General features: G+C 49.5%; 1 protein-coding gene across 1 annotated transcript; it reads left to right on the top strand.

The window, feature by feature from the left end:
* Window positions 1-4,088: 4,088 nt before the first annotated feature.
* LOC118076467 (transmembrane emp24 domain-containing protein 10) lies at window positions 4,089-11,413 on the top strand. Its single transcript, XM_035099238.3, has 6 exons — window positions 4,089-4,308; window positions 4,401-4,594; window positions 5,100-5,220; window positions 7,830-7,903; window positions 9,174-9,300; window positions 10,836-11,413. The coding sequence occupies exons 2-6, from the start codon at window positions 4,403-4,405 to the stop codon at window positions 10,955-10,957; spliced, it is 636 nt and encodes a 211-aa protein (XP_034955129.1). The 5' UTR covers window positions 4,089-4,308; window positions 4,401-4,402; the 3' UTR covers window positions 10,958-11,413.
* The last annotated feature ends 969 nt before the right edge of the window (window positions 11,414-12,382 follow it).

Here is a 12,382-nt window from a genome sequence, read left to right as displayed (position 1 = left end):
GTCGAACCCCCTGCAATGACAGTCATAGAATCATAGAATTGCAAGGTTGTGACGGTTATTCTGTGAGTCTTGGTTTTCCTGCCATCCTGTAAAGAGCCACCTACCTGGCAGCAATGCCTTCCTGGGTCAGACCAAAAGTCTATCTGGCCCAGCAATTTTGTGTCTGATAACACACGGATGGTCCTGGGAAGCTCAGAAGCGGCATGTAATAGCATCAGCCCCCCATTGTTGGTTGGTTGTCCCCAACAATTGGTATTCAGAGGTAGACTACTCTGAAGATGGAAGTTTGGATCTGCTGTCATGGCCTGACACAATACCTGCTTCTCCTCCTCTGTGAAGTCCGTCTGATGGTTTTCTTTTAAGCCGACAAAGTTGTCTGTACTGTATGTCTTGTGGCAGAGAGTTCCGCAAGTTAAGTAGACATGGTGTGCCCTTCCTTTTCTCTAGTACTGAGACCCTGGGTTGTAGCATTGTGTTTGGAAGTATTGGCTTCTTTAAAACAACAACAACAACAACACCGTGCTGCCATGGATGAGAAAGTCAACTCTGCCCATGCTCAGAGGCAATGCAACATTATCTTTAACATACCACACCCAAGCCATTGTGCTGCATAAAATGGTTGGGTGCTAATCTATGTCCACCTTTCTCCTCAAAGTAAGAAAAGCATCACACTCAAGAGCAACTCAGGGCTTTGGTATCGTATCCCTGCTCCCCACAGACCAAGGCTTGGCAAAAGGGTCCGTTTAATGAGAAATTCAGATCTGAGAGATCATGGCATTTAAACTTTGCTACAATTCCCCCCCCCAATCTATAAAATATTGCTATTTATTGGTACATTCCTCTTACTTCCTTTGAAATTAACGCTCACAAATGTACACCCAAGTTAGGGATGAATACATGCTGGTCTGGAAAACAAATGGATTAAAATCCTGTTGCAGCAGCAAAGTTCAGTGGGTGATCTGCTTCACTACTATATCTTTCTGACCCTCTTGTTTTCTGGCAAAATGCCGTCAAAAGGGGGGTGGGGAATCAATAGGTCCAGCTTTCTTCAGCCCAGCATCACAGTTATTGAGAAAACAGCACCTGTTGGATTTCTCCCAGACAGGCTGCCACTAAAGGAGTAAGAGTGCCATGACCAAACCCATTATGTCAATTTCCCCCCTTCCTACCTCCTTGGCCATCAGGCGGCTGTTAATGAGTCACTGCCCCAGTTGTGGTTTCTCATCTACTTGGCACCTGAAATCCATCATTCCTCACACCCTGAGTCACCCAAGTTTTTGTGCCAGGACCAGGACCGGCACCCATCAATTACTTCTCTCCTTCCTCTCTCCAAGCCAAGCCCACCCACTGGCACTGAGGAAAATGGGGCAAAGAGAAGTGAGTCATAGTGCCCCATTATCTCAAAGTTGCTCCCTGGTCTCTATTAAGCCCACCAATCCTCTTCTCCAAATGCCCCTTTATTTACTTATTTTTAATGAAGTTTTCATTGTCACCCAAAATAAACAGCAGCATACTCTGCACATACTGATGGGTACAACTCAGGGGTGTCAGCAAAAGGGGAAAACGCTCATTGACAGATCAGCACAAAGAGCATCTATTAAGAAGACAGAGACCTCAGCTGTTTAGGGATACACAAGTTCATACAAAAACCCATTTCTGGGCCTCCATGGGCTTTTAATTGCCCTTTTAGAAAATGCAGTGGTGCCTCGCTTAACAAATGCCCTGCTTAACTAAATTTCCGCTTAACGAAAGGATTTTTCGAGCGGAGCTTGCCTCGCTAGACGAATGCGTTTTACGAAAAATTCGTCTAGCGAATCGCGTCTTCCCATAGGAATGCATTGGAATTCAATTAATGCGTTCCTATGGGCAAAAAAAAAGTCGAAAAAAATTCAGTGCATTCCTATGGGATTCGCTAGACAAATTTTTCGCTATAAGAAAAGACCCGTGGAACGAATTAATTTCGTCTAGCGAGGCACCACTGTATATGGAAAAAGACAAATTCTATGTCTGGAACAGCTGGTGCTATTTAATTTTCAGCTAAAGATCTTTCTAAGAGATCCATAACATATCTTTGAAGATAAGTGTGTTATATTTTTTAGTGTGAATTTGTTTTGTCTGAACCTGGGACACTGGCTACCAGCTTATACAGCAGAGGTTCCATTTCAGTTAAAAGCATCTTCAGACTTTTAGCAATAATAATTAAAACGGTAAGAGTGCCTCTGGGTTTCTGCAGAGCTCCTTTTGTCCTCACCAACGCCCTTCCTCACAGGGTGCATGCTCACGATCCCCAAAACCTACCAATCCTGTTTCCTAACCACTGCTGAGCAAAGCCAAAATACTACCTTGATGTGCAGAGTTATTGCACGCAGGAAGCGGCGCTGACCTCAAAAGAAGCAAGGCTTCTCTCAAAGAACCCTGGGAATTGTAGTGTTTTTAAGAAACGGATGTTGACAAGGTTTCCCTCCCGCCGTTGAACGAGGAACACTCTCAGACGCATCCAGTCACACTTTCCCGTCACTCCCAATTTCTCACTTACTCGCTAAGGTGGCCGACACACGTTGGGTTGGGTGTGTTACAGGCGCATCTTTTCTGTACTGGAATAAATGCTGAGCAAAGGAACACACTAGCCTGGTTATTTGCACGTTCACTAGTGATGCGGATGATGGACTCCTTCGGGTACTTTCGGGTACCTATAATGCGCATCAATTAAGGCTGCAGTCCTGTGCGCGCTTAAAGGTAAAGGTAAAGGGACCCCTGACCATTAGGTCCAGTCGTGACCGACTCTGGGGTTGCGCGCTCATCTCGCATTATTGGCCGAGGGAGCCGGCGTACAGCTTCCAGGTCATGTGGCCAGCATGACAAAGCCGCTTCTGGCAAACCAGAGCAGCACATGGAAACGCCGTTTACCTTCCGCCTGTAGCGGTTCCTATTTATCTACTTGCATTTTGACGTGCTTTCGAACTGCTAGGTTGGCAGGAGCTGGGACCAAGCAACGGGAGCTCACCCCGTCACAGGGATTCGAACCGCCCCTTCTGATCAGCAAGCCCTAGGGCTCAGTGGTTTAACCACAGCGCCACCTGGGTCCCTGTGCGCGCTTACTAGGCGTTAAATACGGGATTTGCTGCCAAGTAAACGGGCGTAGGATCGGAGTGTACGTTTTAAGTGAACTAATCTTCAGGGTTGTGAAGTTTGCCGGCTCTGGCTACAACCCAACACGCAAGACTTACCTGAATTGAATTCAGTGGGGCTTGCTTCTGTCAGTAAGGGGGTTGCATTGCATAGGGTTGGACTAGATGACCCTTTTGGTCCTTTCCAACACTGCAATTCTACGATCGGCCCTACACACACTTTCCTGGGAGCAAGCCATAACTGAACACAAGGGGGCCTCCTCTTAAGCAAGCAACCAAGCACACGGGTCAGGATCCACACCGTGATCAACTCCCGCCTGGAAACCAATGTCCCCACTGTGGAAGGACGTGTGGATCCAGAATTGGCCTCCACAGTCACTTACGGACTCATTGTTAAAATCGTGTTTATGGAAGACAATCTTACTCGGCTACGAGTGATCGCCAAAGAAGAAGAAGAAGAGGAGCATATTTAAATTAACCCTTTGCAGGACGGGAAAATTGCAGAGTTGATGCAGGCACAGGACAGTAACAAGTTTGCTGAGAGGTATATCCCATAAATAAGATTCCATGGTATTTAACTCCCTAGTATCCGAGTCTAAGGGACTGCAATCTAAAAAGTTATGAAGTTCAAACGATGCAATTCTAGGCAGGTTCACTCGGAAGTAAGTCCCACTGCGTACAAGGAGGCTTACTCCCTTGTAAGCGCTTGCCATCTGTTTCGACCCCTGTTAAGAACAAGGTGGAGTCCCCTCTGGCCTGATCCAGCATCACGGCTCATGCCAAACTCTGCAAAACAAATGCAGCCTGCGCTGTGCTCAAGGCAGGACAAATGTCGCGCGCCCCCGGGACCATTTTCACGCCGCTTGCTTGGAGCGGGGCGTGGCCTCTTCCGCCCCAGGCCCCGCCCCCCCAAGCGGAGCGGACTCGTCGGAGAGCGCCACGTCGGAAGCGGCCGCGGGCAGAGGGGGAGGGCACAATCGGAGGCAGCCCCGAAGGCTGGGGGGTCCGAGATCGAGTCTGCGGGGCGCGCGGGCAAGGGGTTTAGCCAGCTGGGGTTCGACATCGGAGAGGCAATACTGGCGTGGGGGGCCTGGGGAAGGCGGTATCGTGTGAAAGGACCAACCCGGGTCCAGGCAAGAGGGAAGGGATTTGAGCCTACAAGGATCCAGCTCGATTGAAGGTACCGTATACAGCAAATCAGGATTCAGAGAATCAGTCTCTCCCCGCCCCTCCACCTTTTTATTTTTTCCACTCTTGTTTGGCTCTTAACAGCGATGTGGGTGCCCGGACTCCTGGGTCCCTTGGCCCTGCTGGCCTTTTCTGCAGGTGGCTGCCAGGGACTGTCCTTCCAGCTTCCACCGCAGACGCGCAAGTGTCTGAAAGAGGAGCTTCACCGAGATGTGATGGTCACCGGGGAATTCGTGGTCTCGGAAGCCACTGCGCCGGGGATCAGGACAGACTTGCGGGTGAGGAGCATGTTGTGCTTTGATCTCCCCATCCCATTTCTTTGCTGACAAACAACCCCCGCCAACCACACACTAGAATACCGAAATGGTACAGGAGTCTGTTGCAGCTGCAACCACAAAGTGCATTCTAGCCCACGAAAGCTTGCTTCATGCCACAATGAATGCAGTTTAGGTCACATCCACACTGTACATTTTTAAAGCACTGTTGATCACTTTAGCAATCATGGCCTCCTCCAAAGAATTCTGGGAACTGTTGTTTGCTAAATGTGCTGGGTGGGGTCTCCTGACATCTCTGAGCCCTCATTTAACAAACTATCATTCCCAGGGGGGAATTCACCGCTGTTCAAGTGGTGTCAAAGTGCTTTAAATGTGTGGTGTGGATGTTAAGGCTTTGCAAGTGCTGTGAGACTCTTTGTTGTCAAGCTTTTGTTTTGTTTTGCATTTTGCGCATGCCCAAATACCCTGTGTCTCTGCTCGAGTTGACGCTGGCCCTTTCTCCCTGCAGGTTACGGACTCCTCTGGCCACCTCTTGTACTCCAGAGATGATGCCAAGAAAGGAAAATTTGCCTTCACCACGGACGACTATGAGATCTATGAGATTTGCTTTGAGAGTCATGGCCAGCCAGGTATGGGGGCGATGGATTCTGTAGGCGGGTTTAAATTTCAAAAAGTATCCTGTAATCCCAGATTTTGGGTTTGTTTTTGATGTGCCTGTACAGTGGGAAGGGAAGCACCCTATGTGCTCAGAGGCACATCTTCTTGAAGCATTCTAGAATAATTTGCATGTTTCACAGCTGATCCCTGACTGGAAAAATGGGTGGTTCACAAGGAGACTTTCTCCCAAACTCGCGCCCCCTTTTCCGTCCCTTTGTCTCATATTTGCCTTTAAGCACTATCCTGAACAGAGTCAGACCACTGATTGTCAGTGGCTTTTCAGGCAGGGAGCCTTTCCCAGCCTTACCTGGAGATGACAGGATTTGAACCTGGGACCTTCTGCTCATAAGGCAGATGCTCCGCCACTGAGCTGCAGCCCTAGGTAAGAAATAATTCCATGCAGTGAGTAGGTGAGAGAGGCAGGCCAGAGCTCTGTGACCATCTTCTGCCAGCTCCCAGCAAGCTAACGGCTTTTTTTATTAAAGACTTATTTATTTACAGGACTTTTTACCTCTGCAAAATAAACCATGTTTACATTATTTGCTGAGAGGCATTAATTAATTCTAACACGGGCTTGCCTTTTGTCCCATATTGACTGATTCACAGAACCATTCAATTTTTTTTTTAAACCATAATCCTTATTCAAATAACATTACTTGAATAAAACAAAACAGCTATAATAGCTGTAATCCCATACAGTAATTGAAGATTTCTTCATTAACTTTTCTCCCCCACCTGCCAGAACTGCAGCACCATAAATTTGCAAGAAACTTTATCTTTTATGAGATCTTTTTGAAAAAGGATTTCTTTTTGCTGAGAGGTCAGAACTTGGGAACTCATTTATTAAAGTTTTAACTGTATGTTTTAATTGTTATAACCCGCCCTGGGACCTGATGGTGAAAGGCGGGTAAGAAATCTTAATAATAATAATAATAATAATAATAATAATAATAATAATAATAATAAATTAAAAGAATGGAAACGATATCTCTATAAAAATCATGATTTTTGACAACCTCTCTGTGCAGCTGGTTGCAGGGCATTAACTTCTCAGACTAGACTAATTGCCAAACCCCCACAATCCATTCATTGATCATAGGGCCTAGCCTAGATTTCTAGGGCTTCACAACTGGGGAAAAACCAAAATCTAAAAAGAGACGGTTACTGGATGCAAAGCTGACCCAGAAGCAGGGGCCCTTGAGGCCAGTCTGCATGACATCTAATCACAACACTGCAAACACCTTTTCTGGGCAGGCCTTGAATGAATGAAAAACCAGATTGCTTCCTAACCAGCAGAATTTTCCAGAACAGCAGGAGTGAACCTGTGCCCTATGGATCCAGTTTGGCCAACCAGGCCTTTTCCCCCAAGCTACGCCCATCCTCCCATCAGCTGATGTGCAGGAGGACAGGGTTTAATCCTGCACTGGCTGCATGCCCCCTGCACTCAGGAGGGAATAGGATTGCACTGCAGGATTTAATCTCTGTTCATTGGATGATCGGTGGAGATTAAGGCCTTCTCCAAAGCTCAGCTCCTGTGAATAGACAAGCGGCAGCAGTGGGGTGAGGGAGAAGCAGGGCTTGTGAGAAGAGCTTCAAGGCAACCTTCAGTCCTGTTTTGGGACCTGCCTTCTCCCAAGTGCTGTTTGAAGCAGCTCACACACTTCTCCTGTGAGTGGTGGGGCGCCACTTGCAGGAGAAGCACGATATAATTTCAGTCTCAGAAGGGTGGGAGAAGAATCTCTCCCGCTTTAAAATCAAAGTGGAAAAGGTGTTGACTTGTGGACGATCCCACCTACTAGTCAGTCGTAGGATGGGTGACCCCTCCCACCTGTACAATCTGGCTCTGATAAGGATCTGGCCCTTGGCACCAAAAAGGTTCCCCAGACCTGGGTGTATGGCGTCAAGTGCTGGGCAGGTAAAGATGGAGCTCCCTGCTGGATGTGGGGTTTGCAGCGGATTGATTGATGGTGCTTGGGAAGATGGTCCGGTTGCCCATGTGACTTAACCAGTATAAGGATCGTAGTGATCTTGGGCGAGAAGGAACCCACCCTGAGCTAAGGGAGGCAATGGCTGCCATCTTTTTAAAACCAGAAATGCTTCTATTTAATCCAGAAAAGCAAGCTGTTTTAAATATACATAGGAAGCTGCTATGCTGCAAACTTTACGAACCCTATTTTTTAAAAAAGTTTTCATTTTATTTTGCAAATACAACAAGAGGAAAGGAAAATAAATAAAAACTCAACATTGCCAGATGACATCAACAGGAAAAATATATTAATCTTCATTTAAACATATAGATCTAGAAAAACAGTCCATATGTCCAAATAGGCCTGTGTTGTGGTTTTAAAAAATCCTTCTGTGGTGTGGTGATCCTTCTGTGGTTCCAGCCGGGTGCCTCTTGGGTGTGATGGACTATAATTTGCCTAAACCAAACCATAAGTTTGGGACAAATGGTGAGTGGCCTGGTTGTGGGACGTCTGCTGTACATCCTTATTGCCTTAATCCTAACCTTGTCCTCTCAGTCTATGCCTACCTTCTCTTCATTCCTCCCACCCCTAATTCCCAGGGTCTCTCTTTCCAGGGAATTTCCGGGTGCCTGACCAACTGGTCACCCTCGATATCAAGCACGGTGTGGAGGCACGGAATTATGAAGACGTAAGTGCAGTCTCTCTGCTCTAGTCTGCTCTGAATAAAAATATGGCAGGGTGTCCTCCTGGGGGAGAGGGGGAGTTTGTGCCATAGTGTGGGCAGGGCCGTCTTAAGCATATCTGGCACCGTGGTGTAAAAATCCCTCTGGCGCCGCCCCCCAGCAACTCCAAAGCAAGGGAGGGGGCAGTAGAAAATGTCCTCTGCCTCCCCCACCGCCCCGATCAAGCAGGAAAATGTGCTGGCGGACATGCTCTCTGGCATCAGGGTGCCCAAGTAGGCAGCCCAGGAAGGCTGTGTACTACCTTTCGCCAGGAAGCAGGAGGAGGACAATGACCGGGAGCAGGGCCATCTTTAGCAGATGCAGAGGCTTGGGAGGGAAGCCGCGCAGCTCCCCCACTCGCTAGGGCGCCCCTGAGAGGCTGGCGCCCTGGCGCAACGAGCCACTAACACCAATGGGAAAGACGGCTCTGAGTGTGAGCTAGATGTGCAAACGTTTCCTGCATTCCCCGTAAAAGTGGCTTGAATGTCTCAGAACGGGGAGCCTGTGAAAAGGTCAAGGTTCATCCCACCCCAGAAGCGCTTTGAGCTGTGGGGGTGACTCTGCAGAACCTCCCTGAGATCACCAGAAGATGCCTGCAGCTGGATCAGCCCAAAGACGCATCTGGTCCAGCATCTTGTTCTCACAGCGGCCAACCAAACACCTTGCCCCACTGGGGGAGGCAGTAGGGCTGTGAATGCCAGTTGCTGGAAATCACAGGTGGGGAGGATGTTAGAGGGGTCAGGTCCTTCTTGCAGGCTTCCCTTTAGGGCCTCTGTTTGGTCTCTGTGAGAACAGGATGCTGGGCTAGAAGGACCTGATCCAGCAAAGGTCTTCTTCAGTTTCTTTTATTTGAACTGTTTATATACAGCCCCATTTACGCGTGTCCAGTTGATGCGCGACCACGCACACACGCAGCATGTTGAACCCGGAATGACTTTAAAAATGAGCCCAGAAAGGTGCGAAAACGGCACCTAGCAATCCCAGGAGCCCTTGCACCGACCGTTGAGACCTGTGGAGAGTTGGGAGTTTGAGCAAGGAGCTTCGGAGAGAGCAATTGCGGTGGAGTTTGGCGGATTTGCCACCGTTCATGCCAGTCTGATGAGTGCTGCTGGCTTTCTTAAGGGTTTTCCAAGGGTTTCCAGAGTTGGCGGCCGTCTCCACTCCCTCCGTGGCCCCAGCTCTCCTCGTGGCATTGTGCTGGCCTTTGGCTCAGCCTGTCCTCCCCTTTCCCCACAGATTGCGAAGGCTGAGAAACTCAAGCCCTTGGAGGTGGACCTTCGTCGGCTCGAGGACCTTTCCGAATCCATCGTCAAAGACTTTGCCTTCATGAAACAACGCGAGGAGGAGATGCGTGATACCAATGGTGAGTGGTGTGAAAGCATGGCGGCTGGAGATCTTGCCCCCCTGTCATTTGCTGGAGCCAAGAAAGGTTGCAGTACGGGCCTCGTCTCCAGCTCTCTCCATCTGGTGGCCTCTAGAATGTTGCTGGATTACAACTCCCATCATTCCTTACCACTGGCCATACTAAGGCTGCTGGGAGTTGTAGTCCACTGACATCTGGAGGGCACCTTGCTGGCTCTGTTGTTTGTTCTCTTCCTCGGTCCAGTATAGCTGAAGGAGCGTCTCCACCCCCATCGTTCTGCCCGGACATTGAGGTCCAGCGCTGAGGGACTTCTGGTGGTTCCCTCACTACGAGAAGCCAAGTTACAGGGAACCAGGCAGAGGGCCTTCTTGGTAGTGGCACCCGCCCTGTGGAATGCCCTCCTACCAGAGGTCAAAGAGAACAACAATTGCCAGACCTTTAGAAGGCATCTCAAGGCAGCCCTGTTTTTGTTTTTGTTGTTTAGTCGTTTAGTCGTGTCTGACTCTTCGTGAACCCATGGACCAAAGCACGCCAGGCACTCCTCTGTCTTCCACTGCCTCCCGCAGTTTGGTCAAACTCATGTTCGTAGCTTCGAGAACACTGTCCAACCATCTCGTCCTCTGTCGTCCCCTTCTCCTAGTGCCCTCAATCTTTCCCAACATCAGGGTCTTTTCCAAGGATTCTTCTCTTCTCATGAGGTGGCCAAAGTATTGGAGCCTCAGCTTCACGATCTGTCCTTCCAGTGAGTGCAGCCCTGTTTAGGGAAGCTTTTAATGTTTGATGGATTTCTGTATTTTAATAATAATATTTCTGTTGGAAGCTGCCCAGAGTGGCTGGGGGAACCCAGCCAGATGGGCGGGGTATAAATAATAAAAAAATATTATTATTATTATTATTCCTCCTCTGGCCTTTGTTTGGCTGTTGATGGTGTCTATTAGCCTTGAGGCCTCCAACATCCTATGTTCCCAGCCACCTGGCCGATGGTTGGGGATGGTGGGAGCTGCTGGGAGTTGCAGTCCAAAGCATCTTGGTGGAGGCTGCCTCACAACAACCCTGCAAGGCAGCGTTGGACTATGACTGGTGACTTGCCCAAGGTCAGGCATTAAGCTTTTGAAGCAACGAGGGATTTGAACTCAGGCTTCCTTGGGTATCGAGCTACTCTCTGCCCTCTCTACACTGGTGTGACAGTCATATAAAGAGAAGCTTTCCCTCATTACCTGCCACAGAGTCATAAAAAAAATATTTTTGGCAGTGGAGGGACCTTCCGCATGTAGAGCAAGGCCCCTCCCTAAAACGAAGCCAAACAATAAAATGAGGAGTTCATACAACACAGTTCCCCCCCCCGTTTATTCCAGCAACAACCCTGTGAGGTGGGTTAGGCTGAGAGGCTGTGACTGGCCTGAAATCAGCTTCGTGGCGCTGTGGGGATTTGAACTCTGGTCTCCCAGATCTTAGCCCGATGCTCTTAACCACCGCTCCAGCCTAGGAGCTCGGAGCTGGATCTGACATTTGGCCTTGTCTTTCTCTCTTTGCAGAATCCACCAGCGCTCGGGTCTTCTACTTCAGCATTTTCTCCATGCTCTGCCTTGTGGGTCTGGCCACTTGGCAGGTCTTCTACCTCAGACGTTTCTTCAAAGCCAAGAAACTCATCGAGTGATTGAGGTCCGGTTTGGGCACAGGGGGAGAGGCAAGAAGTGGGCGGCCCCCATTTACTGGACTCCCCTGCCTAGTTGTGCCATGGATCTAGCCTACAACCTGTTAGGTGTGAACCATGCTCAATCTCTCTCCGCTGAATTATTCCACTCCAAAGGTGACTGGATTCTCCACCCCCACCCCGGGATTTCCTTGTGGCCAGGAGGACTCGGTGGAACCTGACAACTGGACTGGATCTCTTTGCTAGCCGGGAATGGAGCGATTCATCAGACAAGGCATGGATTCTGGAGAGCACATTAGAAAACCACTTGCTGTTCCTCCCAAACCGACTGTGGTGCTTGTCTGCTCTGCAGGGTGGTGGTGGTGGGAATGTGGTGGGGCGGGTGTTTTAATTAGACTCTGTAATTTAAGTCCCAAGTGCTAAGCGTAATACTTTGAAAGTAATAAATTTTGGTTCCTAGATATTGCTTCTGTTTTGGTGGGTGGGTGAGGGGAGAGTTATGGCAATCAAGGCAGGAGGGTCTTGCTCAGGGGTCTCCAGACTTACCCGGCTTTGGGCCGGTGCCCGCCGCGCCAATTGCGCGGCGGGCCGGAGGGCAGGGGAGTGCGCACGCAGCGGGCCGGAGGGCGGGGGAGTGTGTGCCCGTGCGCATGCGCGCACACACTTACTGGCGCGGTGGTGCGCTTCCAGGTCGGAAAAATCGCTGAAAATTGTTTGTGTGAATGCGTATGGGCCTCCCCCCGACCCGGAAGTGCACCGGAAATGACCTCTTCTGGGTCGGGAGAGGCCCATACGCATGCACACAAACGATTTCTGGCGCTTTTTCCCGATCTGGAAGCACGCCGTAAGAGCGGGTGGTGGCAGCGGGCAGCGGGGGTCGTCGCGGACTGGATTGGGAGGCCAATTAGGCCGCATCTGGCCTGCGGGCCGTAGTTTGGGGATCCCCTGGTCTTGCTTCTCCTTGCCTCATCAGGGGTCAGAAACAAGGTATTCTACAGGGTCTATGATGTGTGGATTTTGGTAGACTGGATAAAGGCCACAAATGGCTTTTCAGGTGGAACTCACAGGAACTCAGTTCCAGCACCTCTCAAGTGAGTGCCGTTGCCATTCTGAGAGAAAGAGGGAGGCGTTCATGGGGAGTTCTGGCACCTCTTTTTCTAGTAAAGCAACACTGGCCACAGGCAATTACAGGTATCCCCCCGATTACACAGGGCTTACGTTCCCAGGTAGTGTGTGTGTATGTAAAATTGCATATAGTGGGGAACAGCATCTAAAAAGCCTGTTGTCAGGGAGTTGTTGGGGCTACTCCCGGGGAAAAAAGCTCCAGTCCATCGTGTCTTTATAAAGGTTTTATTGTGCATGCTATTTACAGTGCAGAGATAGCAGAAAACATGACCGCCTAGTCACTCTCAGAACCCGGTAATGGTG

The sequence above is a fragment of the Zootoca vivipara genome, chromosome 16 (genome assembly GCF_965207765.1).
Source record: "Zootoca vivipara chromosome 16, rZooViv2.hap1.1, whole genome shotgun sequence".
Taxonomy (NCBI): Eukaryota; Metazoa; Chordata; class Lepidosauria; order Squamata; family Lacertidae; genus Zootoca; species Zootoca vivipara.
This window is presented reverse-complemented; position numbering and strand designations above follow the sequence as displayed.

What these genes read in the sequence shown, in the direction of transcription:
- LOC118076467 (XM_035099238.3), top strand. Translation starts at nt 4,403, where the DNA reads ATGTGGGTGCCCGGACTCCTGGGTCCCTTGGCCCTGCTGGCCTTTTCT. An exon ending in AGGCACGGAATTATGAAGAC is followed by an intron (nt 7,904 to 9,173) that starts GTAAGTGCAGTC and finishes CTTTCCCCACAG; the next exon opens with ATTGCGAAGGCTGAGAAACT. An exon ending in GGAGATGCGTGATACCAATG is followed by an intron (nt 9,301 to 10,835) that starts GTGAGTGGTGTG and finishes CTCTCTTTGCAG; the next exon opens with AATCCACCAGCGCTCGGGTC.